General features: G+C 43.4%; 1 protein-coding gene across 3 annotated transcripts in view; it reads left to right on the top strand.

The window, feature by feature from the left end:
* Nucleotides 1–16,116, top strand: part of LOC137426438 (circadian locomoter output cycles protein kaput-like) — a 225,003-nt gene that overhangs the window by 190,729 nt on the left and 18,158 nt on the right. For all 3 annotated transcript variants that reach the window (XM_068114990.2, XM_068114981.2, XM_068114996.2), the window contains 7 exons: nucleotides 1,279–1,360; nucleotides 1,670–1,811; nucleotides 1,940–2,040; nucleotides 7,150–7,242; nucleotides 7,362–7,532; nucleotides 7,765–7,830; nucleotides 11,992–12,135. In XM_068114990.2, coding sequence (XP_067971091.1) covers nucleotides 1,279–1,360; nucleotides 1,670–1,811; nucleotides 1,940–2,040; nucleotides 7,150–7,242; nucleotides 7,362–7,532; nucleotides 7,765–7,830; nucleotides 11,992–12,135 — 799 coding nt within the window. The remainder of the gene's footprint in view (nucleotides 1–1,278; nucleotides 1,361–1,669; nucleotides 1,812–1,939; nucleotides 2,041–7,149; nucleotides 7,243–7,361; nucleotides 7,533–7,764; nucleotides 7,831–11,991; nucleotides 12,136–16,116) is intronic.

Here is a 16,116-nt window from a genome sequence, read left to right as displayed (position 1 = left end):
TGTATGTCTGTGACCGCTGTTTCTCGACAACCACGGGTCCGATATACTTTAAACTTGCCAGGTATATTGCTGGGGACCCGAGGATGTGCCTTTTCAAGGTTTCATATTAATCGGACAAGTAGTTACCGAGCTATGTCCAAAAAACGATTCAACCAATCAGAGAGCAGCGAGCTATCACGTGTGCCGAACGTGGCGAACAGACTCTGCCTCGGACGGCACATTTGAGAGCGTATTCATTTATTTCACGTTGGAAAACTATGTTGCCGTTAAACTATGTTTTAAAACTAATTAAAACTACTATCTATAATTCCACGGGTCCGATAAAAAACACCGTACTCGCAAGCCGTTCGCTTTGGACCAAACCATTTCATGTAAATAGAGGGGGGGGATTGTCACCGTACTCGCAAGCCGTTCGCTTTGGACCAAACCATTTCATGTAAATAGAGGGGGGGGGGGGATATAATTTTAGATATATATATAGTACGGGCATGCCCTAGTCTATCTATAATTCCAGTAATCTCTGTGTGTATGTTTGTATGTTTGTATGTTTGTATGTTTGTATGTTTGTATGTTTGTCTGTGACCGCTGTTTCTCGACAACCACGGGTCCGATATACTTGAAACTTGCCAGGTATATTGCTGGGGACCTGAGGATGTGCCTTTTCAAGGTTTCATATTAATCGGACAAGTAGTTACCGAGCTATGGCGATTTCTTTACCAAACTCCGCAAGCCGTTCGCTTTGGACCAAACCATTTCATGTAAATAGAGGGGGGGGGATTGTCACCGTACTCGCAAGCCGTTCGCTTTGGACCAAACCATTTCATGTAAATAGAGGGGGGGGATATAATTTTAGATATATATATAGTACGGGCATGCCCTAGTTATAATAATGTTCACAAACCTGAATCTGTCCATACGTTCTTGCTACACTTGGTTTATAAATCAAACATTAAAGATACACTTTTCGTTACTTTCAGTCATGTAACATCACTCGGGACAAGTGGAAAATTGCATACGAGTGGTTTAAATTTCTTATGGACGATATGGATCATTTTCCTTTTGATTGTAAAATTCTTATCACAACTGGATATTACTGTGAGGAAAGTGTGTGTGTGTGTGTGTGTGTGTGTGTGTGTGTGTGTGTGTGTGTGTGTGTGTGTGTGTGCGTGCGCGTGCGTGCGTGCGTGCGCGCTGATCACCTGAACAGTCATGATTTGTTACATCACTTGTGTACTGATTTTTTTTTAAATTTTGCCTACTTAATCAAATGTTCCTCAGCTATGCTGATGTGCGTGCTGACCGACGCCGCAAGTTGGGCATTGAAGAGGCATTACCTGAGGTGCTGCACAGTGCTGACAAGGTGAGATCCTTTGATTATTTTAGCCTGTATTTCAATGGCTGAGTCTAGTTTGGCTAAAATGGGATAGCTTTATCTTGCTATTGCTTATGGGGCAGAGAGTTTGTACTGTTTGTATGAACTTGCTTTCGTGAAGCTTCCATAACTATGCATTTTTTCAAGCTGTATATTGTCTATACTACTATAGCTTATAACATTATGAATACTGTGATTTAACAAAACTAGCATGTCTTTCCACTGAACTAACCTGATTAACGACAGCTCAATTGTAAAAAAATTGCTTGCAGAATAATATTGATGTATGCCTGGCAGGTATTGGATACACAACTGAATGCACCAACGAGCTGCGTGGCACGAGGACTCCTGCTGGAACCACCGCGCCACAGACGTACAGCTTCGGTCTCATCGCATTCTTCCCACCGATCCTCACATACCAATGTGTCTGATGCTGCCTGTAAGTTGGAAACATTCAAAGAAGCAAGAGAATGGGATGGGTACATAAGAAGATTGCCAATTTATGGCTTCGTAAGTTGTGTGGTTTAATATTGTAAGTGGTGTTTATTTCCTTGTGCACATCACCAGCAACTGCATCCAAGCTATACCCAGACGCAAGCACATCGTCCCGCCACTCATCTTCTTCCATCCATCAAGATGCCAGTCATCATCCTTGTACTGCCAACCAGGTATTTTTTTTCACACTGTTGGACAGAAAGGTATATAGTATATCTATTTCAAAGATTTTGTGATGTCATGCCATTAACTATAAAAATAATTAATATAGACTTGCAACCTCTTGATATAAACATATATATATTAATAATAATAATAATAATACATTTATTTTATATAGTGCTTTTCAAGAAGCCCAAAGACGCTTTGACAGAGTACAAAAAACAAGTGCAAAAAGACAAAAATCAATAGGTAAATAATCAAAGCAAAAGGAAGGAGAAGGAGAAGAGATAGTCAGGGGTTAAATGCTGTGGGTTAAATGTTGAATGCAGTGTTGAACAGGTGGGTCTTGAGTGATGTTTTGAATGTGGTGAGTGAGGAGGAGTCTCTGATGGTGTGAGGTAGTGAGTTCCAGAGGGTGGGAGCAGCGATGGGGAAGGCCCTGTCCCCCCAGGATCTGAATTTGGTCCGCATGGGGGGGGGGGGGGGGGTCCGGAGGTTGGTACCAGCAGAGCGGAGGTTGCGGGTGGGAGTGTGTCTGGAGAGGAGGTCAGTCAGGTAGGATGGGGCCAGGTTATGGAGGGCTTTGTAGGTCAAGAGGAGGATTTTGTACTGGATTCTCTGGGGGATGGGGAGCCAGTGAAGCTTGTAAAGGACGGGGGTGATGTGGTCACGGGCCCAGGAATGGGTGAGTAGACGGGCAGCAGAGTTCTGAATGTATTGGAGTTTATTGGTGATTATTGAGGGTGAACCAAAGAGGAGGCTGTTGCAGTAGTCCAGACGGGAGGTGATGAAGGCGTGGATGAGGGTTTCTGCAGCCGTGGAGGAGAGGGATGGACGGAGACGGGCGATGTTGCGGATCTCAGTGCCGGCCTTTTCCCCTTACCAAGGGGGGATTAGTCCCCTTGTCTTTTACTAGCCGACGGGACCCGGGACCTATGACGTCCTTCCCGGACAAAACCCGATCCAAGCGGTTCTTAATCGTGCCACGCTTACCCAATGGTGGAAATCACGGAAACGGTCGAATTTGGAAGAACAGGAATAACAAGGTTTATTTACACTTTGTGCAATGAGAAGAAGAAGAATACACAGTGCAGCCTTATACAGTCTTAACTTATCCCAAGACAAACGGGCCCATCACACTCAGACACACTCACACGGGGTTGCAGACAAACAGGTTGACGGTCCAGGGATGGCGTCCAGGCAGCTCGCTCTCCGGTCCCCAACTCGCACCGCGAAGCAGATGAACAGACGGCAGGAGCTCTCCACGTGTCGTTTGGTATGCATGGGGTTATTACAGGGCGAACGGTCGGGCTGGCTTTGGCGGTTAAACTTGCGGCTCAGTCGCGTACGTAATAAGCGAACAGTTCAATAAACGCGAACAATGTGCTTCTCAATCAATGGCCTCGAAACTGTCATGTGCATGCCGGTCCTCTCTGTGCTTCAACACGAGTGCTCCGGATCAGTTCTCTCCAACACAGTTCTCTGTAAGCGCCTCTCCCTTCTCACAACTCAACTCAGAACTGTGCATCCCTTCTCATCACTCAGGTCAGTCCTCTATAATGCACGATTCCTTTCATTCCTCCCGCACGAGTCCTCATAAGTCCTTCTGGCCAGTCCTTTCAAGGGCTTTGTGTGCTGGCTTATATAGCCTTGCCCAGCGATCCCTCTGGAACTTACTGGACGCTCTGTACCACGCCCTATCAAGCCATGCCCTCTCAGCCCTGGTTGGCTGTTGCTCTTACCGTCACTGCCTCTGACGCGCTGCTTGACGCGGCCACACCTCGACCCTCGCGCTCCTCCCTCTTTTCAGGCCTACCTCGTGGTTACCCGACGAGTTTGAGCGAGCAAAGGGCAGCTAATGCTGCTGGCAGCCAAAGCACCACACATGGAGGGATCAGCCAAAATTGGGCGCGGGATCGAGTTTGCCCATGATGAAAATGAAGGGTGGCCGCAAAATGAAAAGGACCTAAGCTCATTTCTTCACACAATGCAGATATCACTAGGGAAATGGCCTACTCTTACACACACTATGACATAACTAATTCTAATGGGCCTATGTGTTGCCCTTGGACTAACTATGGGGGGCAAACCTTTAACCTTTAATGATGTTATATGTACAATCTCAAAACCTCAACAATATATATATATATATATATATATATATATATAATATATATATTGTATATATAACAATATATATATATATAACAGTATAACTACCCGATGATATCATCCGATCTTGATGAAACTTGGGTGGGAGGTTGATATCATGATCGAGTTGTGTCCTGCCTAGAGTGGACGTATTGCGCCCATTGTGGGCGGAGCGACGCCTGAAAAAGATGTCTTTTTAGGGGGTAATCGAGTTCAAGCTACATCTTCTCCGAGGGAGTTGGTGGAATCTGACAGGGGTTTCGTTATTTGGTTAGGCCAATGTCATGTGTCTAGCCCCACGGAGCTCGATTTTTCATTTTCGCCCCAAGGTCAAGGTCACAAGGTCACGAAATTTAGAAAAGTCGTTTTTTGATGGTTTTATTAAATTGTTCGCTTCCTGATAGGGTGAAATGTCGTACATGATCTTATATAATTATCATATACATCATGAAATACAAGTTTTCCAACAAATTTCAGAATCTTTGACCTTTGAAGGTCACAAAGGTCAAATTTTCAAAGTTGTCGGAATCGAACCGAATTTTCGAAATCGAACCGAAGAATACCGCTCGCTCGTGAACCATTGTCGTCTCCTGACTTGTCAGTATTTACATATAATATTTTTGACTTGGACTTTTCATCACCTGGAATGGAGAAGCAGAATATAAGAATGCACTGTTCATTCTAGTACAATTATATTTGATGTAATTGATTTGGTAAACCAGACTGTAACAATGCAGTAAACCAAAATAGAGGAATAATAAGACGAGGTGGCAGAATGGTTATAGTGTTTGCTTCGATTCTGGGTCAGTGGTCCAATTTTGACCTCATAGCGCAGCCTTTTAAAATGGTACATGTTGCTTTCTTGTTCGGCATTTAAAGCATAAAGCATGAATAAACACAGTGGTTTTGAAACCCATGGGGAAGATGAAATTCCTCCTTAAATGCCCTGTTGACGGAGGAGAGAAAGTGCCGTAAGATAGTTGTACCCAGAGTTCCCCCAGAAATTTATTCCATTCCACTTAGCCTTAGGTCAGTTTGTTTGTAGTCAAGTCCAGTGATGTCTCATATCTTTGTCTGGATGTGTGTGTGTGTGTGTCATTTGTGTTAAAGCTTCTCCAAGACCCTTGAACCATATATTGGTTCAAGATTGTTATTGTTATTGTTGTATTCTATAAAAAAGATTGTCATTGTTTTATTTACCAATTATGTCCACAATATTTTAATGAGAAAATGTTTTTTGTGGAATACAACATAATTGGTTCCTCCAAAATCATGGCTGCAACCTTAGAGTTTGACAGAAATATGTGGTATGAAAACTTTATTTTTGCATCACATCTGGGTTGTGGGAAAAGTTGTGGCATTGTGAGAAAAGTTCCAGGCTTTTTGAGGAATTCTTCCAAACAACAAAACATTGTAGCATTTTTACCATGTTGATAAAATGTGGCAGACACCATTATGCTTGATCAACATGGTGAGTGTGAGATGTTTGGTTTGAACATGTCATATATTGACAATAATTGCTACTAGCAGGGACCCGTGGAACATCTGTGCAATGTAAAATGTGACTGCAAGTCCTCAACCAGCTCCCCTTCCCAGACCCCAAATCATCATCACCCCCATCCCAAACCACAAGTCATCAACACCCCTGCCCAAACCCTAAGTCCTTAACCTCCCCCGCTCAACCAAAAGGCTTCAATCTCCTTCCACTCCAAGCCTTCAAGTCTCCTCCTTACCCACCGCCCACCACAACTCCTCAATCCCCTCCCCACCACAACTCCTCAACCCCCACTCCCCCCCCCCCCCCACAAAGCCTCAACCTCCCCCTCCCAATGCTGTCCCATCTTTGCTCTTCCCCCCTCCCAAACCCAACACTCTATCCTCCCTTACCCCCTCAGCATTCCCAGATTGATCATTACATATTCATTCATTCCTCATCAAGAGTGGAATATTGAACTCTATCCCGTCCCCCACCATTCTATCACTGACTTCACAGAAATTGCGATCGAAACAGAAACATGTCATGGCTCTTACATGTTATGGCCTATCATGGTTGCCTCTTTAACTCACAATTCCATGAGTTATGTGGTAACTTCAAAGAATTGCGACTCTCAAATGACCATGAACAGCCTAATTGTGCCAATAAATGACCCAAAACCAATTATCTTCTTGCTGATGCATATATACACATCGATGAAAGTGAAATAATGACTGATGTTTTCTTTCACAATCTCGTGAGATTCCCAGAACTTCTCGGACAAAGGCATTTACAATGACATGGGTTTTATAATGCTCTCTGGTCGAGTCGTTTAAGATAAAATAGTCAGAAATAATAGCAAGGACTCGTGGCACCTACACGCTAACAGCCCTTGTTCGAGAGAATGCTACACAGTTATTTGGGAGGTGTCCAAGGCAACAGACTGTTGCCTTGATTGCTCCAAAAATAAAACATAATCCGGATTTGAAGTAAAAACATGCCCACTGCCTAATTGGACATAACATTGTGGTTTAATATATCTCAGATGGATTCCAATTGTACTGGCCCAGAGGCTGACACCAGATGCTTGAAGCCAAAGGACTGAAGGCTGAGGCCTATAACTACTGTAGCCTTCACAAGGCCCGTGATGCGTATCGGCTCTAACCTTTCGATATTTGATGATCCTTTTAACAGTCACTTTGGTCGTTTTACACTGAAAGGAAAACCTATAGGGAGAGCATGTTGATTTATGAATATGACAGCTACGAAGATATATTTGGCTTCACGTAGCACAAAAATGGTGGCTGTATGATAGATTTTCAGGTTAAAATCGTGGGTGGAGTCGAGCCATCTGTCCAACTATTGGGTGGAAAGGAGCATTACACACGGACGGACGAATAAGCATGTTATTATATAGATTATTAATGATGTGTTATTATATAGATTATTGATGATGTGAACTTGTGCTTGTAAAATCTTCGTCTGTGTGCTCTAGGCTGCTGCCCTAACTTCCAGGCCACACTTGCTGGCGTCTCCAGGACAGGTGGCTCAGTCAGTTACACTTGGTCTTGGTGCTGGCTTTGCTCAGGTACCACATTCCAATACATGGTCCAGATATTTTACTTCTCCACTGTAACAATTTCCTTATTCTCTGGCAATATAAATTGTGCACTGCTCTCCCTGTTTTGCATTAATGTTTTTATCCAGCAACCCACAGCTTCTGCAGCTTCTTTGGAACCACAGATTGGAGCAATCCAGCACCTGAGAGATCAGTTGGAGCGTAGGACATGGGAGCTACGGTCAAGCATCCAGCAGCAACAGCTGGAGCTTCAGTCTATTCAAGATCAATTAGGCCTTGTTAACACATCATTGCCTCAGGTTTATATTTAAATAGTTAAATAATTGCATAATAGTCTTTGAAAAGGGTTTTTGTGTAGAGATGCCAGAGACAGTCAATTCATCACAATGTTTTTTTAAAGTTTTTCCTCAACTCTTTGTTGAACCAATAATTTAGTAGTAATACTTGCATAACAGTTCACATGTGATGAAACAATCTGTTAAAAAATGGAGATTTAATTTTTTTTCTTTTCCTGTCCTTGTTCCTCTTCAGAAAATCCAGTGGTGGGAGGAAGATGCACAACTAAAGACGTCTGCACCCAGCTCTGATTTCCAAGGAGTAAGCTTGCTGCTTCATATGCCATCCTTACCTCATACTGTTTAAGCAGTTATGGACCAATATGGCACACCAGACATAATAATTTTAACTTAATATGTCCAGCATGTCATACTAATTATTTATGACCAGATATTGTGGCGTAATGGTTAGAGGGTCTGCTCTCAGTCTCGGAGGTCAGTGGTTCGAACCCTGACCAAGTCACACCAAAGATTTTATAAAATGATAGGTCTGCTTCCTTGCTTGACACTCAGTATTTATTAAAGATAGAGCATGGACAAACAACCATGGGTCGCCACATCGCGCAGGCTTTGATGTGCTATCAACCTCCTTTATTCTCCTTGTAAGGGAATATCTATATTATAATAGGCGTAGGTGATTCTGTCTGTCTGTCTGTCCGGGGGTGTGGCTTACTCCGTTTACAGAGTAGCTCCACCCATTCTTGGAGAGGCTTCTTGTAAACAAATATCCACCATTTTATTAACTCGAATAGCTTTGAGGCCTGTTTAGTTAGGCCCGTGCTGTCTTTCTTTCTCACACAGGTTTATTTCAACTCGAATTCGATATATAATTTCATTTTTAACAGTCGCTAACATAGTTTTAGACTCGGTTGAAAAAAAACGGGAAGAAAATCCGATGAAAGTTTCCGTTTATAGAACGAAATGATTTCCCAAAGGCCTGTAAAATAAAGCCCATTCATTGAGTCACCCTTACGATTTTATCTCGAATTCACCATCTGATTTAATTTTTATCGATGGTTTTAGACTCGGTGTCAGAAATATTTGAGAACATTCACGCACATGGGAAAATGCAGAGATATATTTTTAAATATCGCGCCACAATGATACACGAAAATGTGTAGGTGTAGCCTGGCGAAATGTAGGGAAAGCCTGGTGTTGGGCTAGCGGCTAGGGTGCCAGCTTAGGATCCTAGGATCCTGGGTTCGAATCCCGGTCGATTGCTGAATTAACGCCAGGGGGGTTGACTCAGCCTGTCATCCTTCCGAGGTCGGCAAATTGAGTACCAGTTCACTGGTAATTCCCTGTTTGTCGTAAAAGGCGACAAAAAGGGTTGGCGGCAGGAAGGGCATCCGGCCGTAAAACATTGCTTCAAAAAGGGGACCAACAAAAACAACAACAACCACGGTGCCCGAAAAAGGCCAACCCCCGCTTTGCGGGGAAAAATGGCCTCTAAAGGTGTTTTTTTTTTAATGATACACGAAAATACACCGCCTAAAATAACAGTCGGGGAAAATGTCGACATATATTAAAAATTCGCTTTTTCTTTTCCGTTAAGATATATTACTTTTACTTTTGATGACAGTCGTCACAAAAACGACATATATTTCTTGGTTCTTATTTCATTCAACATTATTATCCGGAAATAAAATGTTTCAGGAAATTACCGAGAGATATTTTTTCGTTTTTTTTTATTAGTTACGTGCGAGTACACTTTAAATAGGTTTATTTGAAATCTTTAATTTTCACAATGTAATTTACTTGCTATTTGTCATTTGATGATTACGAGACACTTCCTCTTGAGGATCGTGACAATTCATGCGTTGCGTGGAAACTTCCATTTCTAAAATGAATGAGACGGTCGATGAAGAATGCAGACTTGAACAGGATGCAGCAAGAAAACGAATGAGATGGGTGAACGAGTCCGTCGACGAACATCAATGCAAACTTGAAAATGATGCAGTAAGAAAAAGAATTAGACGGGAGAAAAACGAGAGAAACGAGACGGGAAAAAGCCGATTGGAGAGGAGAGTGAGGAGCGATTGGAGAGGCGAGTGAGGAGCGATTGGAGAGGCGAGTGAGGAGCGATTGGAAAGGCGAGTGAGGAGCGATTGGAGAGGCGGGTGAGGAGCAATTGGAGAGGCGAGTGAGGTGCGATTGGAGAGGCGAGTGAGGTGCGATTGGAGAGGAGTGTGAGGAGGTATTGGAGAGGAGTGTGAGGAGGTATTGGAGAGGAGTGTGAGGAGGTATTGGAGAGGATTGTGAGGAGGTATTGGAGAGGAGTGTGAGGAGGTATTGGAGAGGAGTGTGAGGAGGTGGTGGGGAGGTGTTGGAGAGGAGTGTGAGGAGGTGTTGGAGAGTAGCGATGGGGTTGGAGAGTGAGGGCCGATTGGAGAGGAGAGTGAGGAGCGATTGGAGAGGCGAGTGAGAAGCGATTGGAGAGGCGAGTGAGGCACGATTGGAGGGGAGTATGAGGAATTGGAGAGGAGTGTGAGGGATTTGAGAGGAGTGTGAGGGATTTGAGAGGAGTGTGAGGGATTTGAGAGGAGTGTGAGGAATTTGAGAGGAGTGTGAGGGATTTGAGAGGAGTGTGAGGGATTTGAGAGGAGTGTGAGGGATTTGAGAGGAGTGTGAGGGATTTGAGAGGAGTGTGAGGGATTGGAGAGGAGTGTGAGGGATTGGAGAAGAGTGTGAGGGATTGGAGAGGAGTGTGAGGGATTGGAGAAGAGTGTGAATGACTGTTCTTTGAATTTTGCTGTAAGTTGTAACTCATGATAATTTCATTGTCTGCCAAAATTCGTCTTCTAAACATGATTTTATGTGTGTGCTCCATTTGTCCTGTGTCATTCAGTTCTCTGAACCTTGACTTCCATCTGTACCAAATATATAAAAAATGAGATCAGCCATAATACTGTTGCGGATCCGGGGGACGGCACTCCTGTTAGCAAGGGGGGGTTAATCCCCTTGTCCTGTTAAGCTGGCCATCCGACCGGTCCTGGTACTTGCAACGCTCTTTTGCGGGGTGGGATTGACCAGGGTTATTGGTCCAGGTGTTATCCCGAATACCTTTAACAATCCCTCCGCAAAACAGGGAGACAAGTACCGCTCGAACCACGGACAAGATGGTATTTGCCGAGCGGTTTAGCAATCCGTGGTTCATGCCGTTATCAAGCGACTAAACCCGATTCCGAGCGTTGGCCAAATTGTGCCACAGGTATTCAATCGAAAGAAAAGACTAAAGCGATCGGGGAAGAATGAAACCAAAAGGGTAAGAAATAACAGGTATTTATTAATTATTTACACAACCGAAGAAACCGAAGAAGGAACGAAAGCAATTTACAGTGAAGAGGAAGAAGCAGATACACAGGGCAAGCCTTAAACAGTCTTAATGATGGAACCCCAGACAACACAAAGGACAGACAATGGACTTACACGACAAAGGGAATTGCAATGGTAGGGATGTGCCAGGGAGAGAAGGGTCCAGGCAGCGGTAAGCATTGAGGTTCAGCCCAGGTTCATGCTCCGGGCTCGAAGCAAACAGCAGCCGGCAGCTTCCCGTATTCGGTTTCACACGGCAGAGGCTTTCTGAAGCAGCTCCGCGCAGCTCGTCTCTCCTGCCTTCTCACCGGCTCTCGTACCTTGTTCGTCCCACTCACTCAACTCTCTTCGGACCCTCTCACTCCAACTCCCTCACTCAACTCCCTCACTCAACTAGCCAAGCAGTCCCTTGCAGTTGCTTTTATTACTCGTGGCCGTATCAAGCCACGGGCTCCGATGGCACGCCTACCGGTTCGCTCACCACGGTGCTGGTTGGTGGTTAGGGCTTACCGACCACGCCCCTGGCGGGTTGATGACAGGGCCACGCCTCTTCCTCAGGTTCCGCCCCCTTTTTCCTGTCCTTGGCCTCGTGCGTAATGGAGTTCTTGCTGCTGGCAACGATGTACCACAATTTGGAGAGGGAGAGCAAATGGATGGAATGGGGCCTATCTTATTTGATTAATGCAACGTAGATTCAACTATTGGAAACACAGCCTTACCTGAAACACATAATAATGAAATAACTACGAAGAGGGCCTATGGTTCGCTATGTGTTGTTCATGGCCTAACTAGGGGACGACCTTTGACCTTAACAAGAAATGGAGGTATTTACAGAGAATTATTTACAAAGGGTATATTTACAACAATTTACAAAGTGCAGGGTTCTCAAAACCCCAACAATACTTTTCAGGAACACATCACTGATTTTGTCATGTAAAAATTTGATTGGATTCATAAAAGCTGTAAATGTAGGTACCTGGAAAAATACAGTTGATATAAGGTTAACTGAGGTAGATGTATGTGAAGTAGATGTTATGTATTAAATATATTAATTTTGTCATTCAAGCCTCAAAGTGCCATTGCTAACCTGAAATATTCATTTCTGCAGATGTTCTTGCAAGGTTCTGTAGCCCCTGACATTGGTGGATCACCTCTGCCACGACCACGTCTCTCTCAACATCCTTCCTCCTCCCTTAGGCCTCAGCCTCCAACAGTTCCCCAACTCCACAGTGTCAGCAATTCAGCTGTTCAGGTTTGCCTTTATCAGTAATTATTCCTTAACATACGAGTAATCTACTATCTAATTGCAGTCATCTATCTATAATTCCAGTAATCTCTGTGTGTCTGTGTGTCTGTGTGTTTGTGTGTTTGTGTGTTTGTGTGTTTGTCTGTGACCGCTGTTTCTCGACAACCACGGGTCCGATATACTTGAAACTTGCCAGGTATATTGCTGGGGACCCGAGGATGTGCCTTTTCAAGGTTTCATATTAATCGGACAAGTAGTTACCGAGCTATGGCGATTTCTTTACCAAACTCCGCAAGCCGTTCGCTTTGGACCAAACCATTTCATGTAAATAGAGGGGGGGGGGATTATCACCGTACTCGCAAGCCGTTCGCTTTGGACCAAACCATTTCATGTAAATAGAGGGGGGGGGGATTGTCACCGTACTCGCAAGCCGTTCGCTTTGGCTTTGCGAATGGACCAAACCATTTCATGTAAATAGAGGGGGGGAGGATTGTCACCGTACTCGCACCCACGTACCCACGTACCCACGTACGGGCATTGCACCCACGTACGGGCATGCCCTAGTCTATCTATAATTCCAGTAATCTCTGTGTGTCTGTGTGTTTGTTTGTTTGTCTGTGACCGCTGTTTCTCGACAACCACGGGTCCGATATACTTGAAACTTGCCAGGTATATTGCTGGGGACCCGAGGATGTGCCTTTTCAAGGTTTCATATTAATCGGAGAAGTAGTTACCGAGCTATGTCCAAAAAACGATTCAACCAATCAGAGAGCAGCGAGCTATCACGTGTGCCGAACGTGCCGAACAGACTCTGCCTCGGACGGCACATTTGAGAGCGTATTCATTTATTTCACGTTGGCAAACTATGTTGCCGCTATGTTGGCGTTAAACTATGTTTTAAAACTAATTAAAACTAATTTGCGATTCTTTCGCTTTCCTGCGCGTTTGTGCACGCTATGGCGATTTCTTTACCAAACTCCGCAAGCCGTTCGCTTTGGACCAAACCATTTCATGTAAATAGAGGGGGGGGGGATTGTCACCGTACTCGCAAGCCGTTCGCTTTGGACCAAACCATTTCATGTAAATAGAGGGGGGGGGGGGGGGTTGTCACCGTACTCGCAAGCCGTTCGCTTTGGACCAAACCATTTCATGTAAATAGAGGGGGGGGATTGTCACCGTACTCGCAAGCCGTTCGCTTTGGCTTTGCGAATGGACCAAACCATTTCATGTAAATAGAGGGGGGGGGGATATAATTTTACATATATATATAGTACGGGCATGCCCTAGTACTATAAATATCAAGACCCAATCATGTATCTCGCCTGTGATTGGAGGGAACAACCATTCAGCTCTTATCTAATAAATTATGAGTGAGAGGCATGATGGGGTCTTGGTATATATATGACTAGAAACACTCGCTTCTTACGAGAAGAAATGCTCGCTTCTTACGGGAAAAAACACTCGCTTCTTACGGGAAAAAACACTCGCTTCTTACGGGAAAAAACACTTGCTTCTTATGAGAAGAAACACTCGCTTATTACAGGAAAAAATACTCGCTTCTTATGAGAAGAAACACTCGCTTATTACAGGAAAAAATACTCGCTTCTGACGGAAAAAACACTCGCTTCTTATGGGAAAAAGCACTCGCTTTTTACAGGAAAAAACACTCACTTCTTACGAGAAGAAACACTCGCTTTTTACAGGAAAAAACACTCGCTTCTTACAGGAAAAAACACTCGCTTCTTACGCGAAAAAACACTCGCTTCTTACGGGAAAAAACACTCGCTTCTTACGGGAAAAAACACTCGCTTCTTACGGGAAAAAACACCTGTCTGGTTGTCTGTTTGTTTGTGAACAGGATATTTCAAAAAGTTGTGGACGGATTCAGACGAAATTTCGCGGAGAGATTGGTTGTGTTGCAAGGACGCAATGATTAGATTTTGGGGAAGATTCTGATCCAGATCTGGATACTATAATGTTTTAAAGTGATTCTTCACCATTGAGGGATCGGCCAAAAACTATATATAGCACGATATCTCAAGAATTTGTGGACGGATTCGGCCAGAAATTAGTGGACAGGTTGAGTGCATGGCAAGGACAAATTGATTCGATTTTGGTGAAGATCCGAATCAAGATCTGGATCCGAGAAGTTATTCTTCACCATTGAACAATGGGGCCAAATACTATATATATATCATGATATTTCAAAAGAGTTGTGGACGAGTTTTGACCAAACTAGGTGGATAAGTTGGTTAGGCGACAAGAACAAGCCAATTGGATTTTGGTTCAGGTACGGATCCAGATCTGCCACCTATCAGTGGAATACAAAACGTAAACTGTTTAGCCTGGCGGAGGTATGAGCTGTACCGAGTGCCGTTCTAGTTTAAACTATTACTTGAAAATATAAGACCCGTCGCTTCGCTGACGGAAATACCAATCTTTGCTGCGATGGCTAATCTATGGGGGAAGAAAAAAGGATTCCTGGGAGATCCTGTTCTCCGTGCAGGGATAACCAACGTCACATGTTGGCATTTGCAGTTTTGACACGCGTGTCCATGTACCCATAAAAAAAAGAATTTTTTTGGGGGGGATCACAAACACTCCCGAGAGTTACCCGAATCCACCGTATTTGGATTTATTGAAATCCGTCAATTCGTTCTCAAGTTATAACACGACAAACAAACAAACAGACCGACAGACACGGCTCTTTTTATAATATAGATTCATATTATTATTTTGTAATAATGTTAATATTATTATATGCTATTATCTTTATTATTATGCTATTACCATTATCAATGTGCCATTATCATCAGATGGAGTTAACTAATTTGGGGTTAAAATTAATTTTACTCCCGATAGATGTGCGGACCAGAGACTCTTTAGCTTATAGACCGCCCATGTGTTAATTATTTCCGTTTTTCTCCAAATTCCACTCAGGTGAGTATTAAACATTGCTAGCAACTGAAAGAAATTGGGTTATGCATCGAATAAAGATCACAAATGGTCCGTAATGGTGTCGCGGGCAATATTGCATATCACACTTGGAGCCAAGGCCGAGATAAATCACATGAGGCCCCAAGATGTGAGTTATAAACAATCCATATGCAGTCAAAATATAATCTGATGGCCAGAAATATCGGACAGGCAATAGGATATATCATTAATGTGTAATAACTCATTTAAGCACCTTTATTAGCGAAAGATTATTGCGGCCTCGCTGGCGAATTTCTTTCAGTTTAGAGTTTAAAAGCAGTATAGCGACTTTTTATAAAAAGTAATTATATGTTGGACAGATTTAACTGAATAGTTTGTGGTTACAATAAATTTTACATCCAGTAGGTGTTCCCCATGAAACATCATGATTAGCTATTTATGCACATTAACACGAGTTGTCCAAGGTGGAAAACCCCCTTGGGGAGAGGGGCAAAATAAGTTGTTACAACCTCAATCGTGTGACCGTTAGTTCCTCTCTCAAGTTTACTTCAGATGGATAAGTAATGACCAAATGTATTGCAGTCAGACAGAAAGACATCAAATTGTACATTTTAGTAGGATGACTGTTATTGGTATTACACATGGTAATATTTGGGAGCTTCAGTGGTGCACATTTCTGTGTAGCTCTGTAGCTGATGACTCGCCAATAAGCAATGTAATCCATCTAGCAGCTGATGGGTGGCATGTAATGTTGAGAGTCTCATATACATGCTACTTGTGAATATCTGCAGCTGTAAAGAGCTTACCTTATGTAGATTTTCTTGCTTGATTTGGGCAGTTTTATTTAGCTTGAAGAACAGGGGTGTTAACTATAAAGGTTCTAGCCACCTGGGGGTAATTAATTAGGTGTGAGCTGATTGCTTGTTCCCACCAATTATGGGTGAGACCTGTCAGGCTGGGTGAACAAGCTGATGAAAACTAATTTCACATCTTCACTAATTTGCTACTTTTATTGTGGTTTCTTCTAATTTGCATAAATGTAACTCGTGT

The sequence above is a fragment of the Myxine glutinosa genome, chromosome 1 (assembly GCF_964187855.1).
Source record: "Myxine glutinosa chromosome 1, kmMyxGlut1.1, whole genome shotgun sequence".
Classification (NCBI taxonomy): domain Eukaryota; kingdom Metazoa; phylum Chordata; class Myxini; order Myxiniformes; family Myxinidae; genus Myxine; species Myxine glutinosa.
The sequence above is the reverse complement of the archived record's forward strand: the minus strand, read 5'-3'. Positions and strand labels throughout refer to the sequence as shown.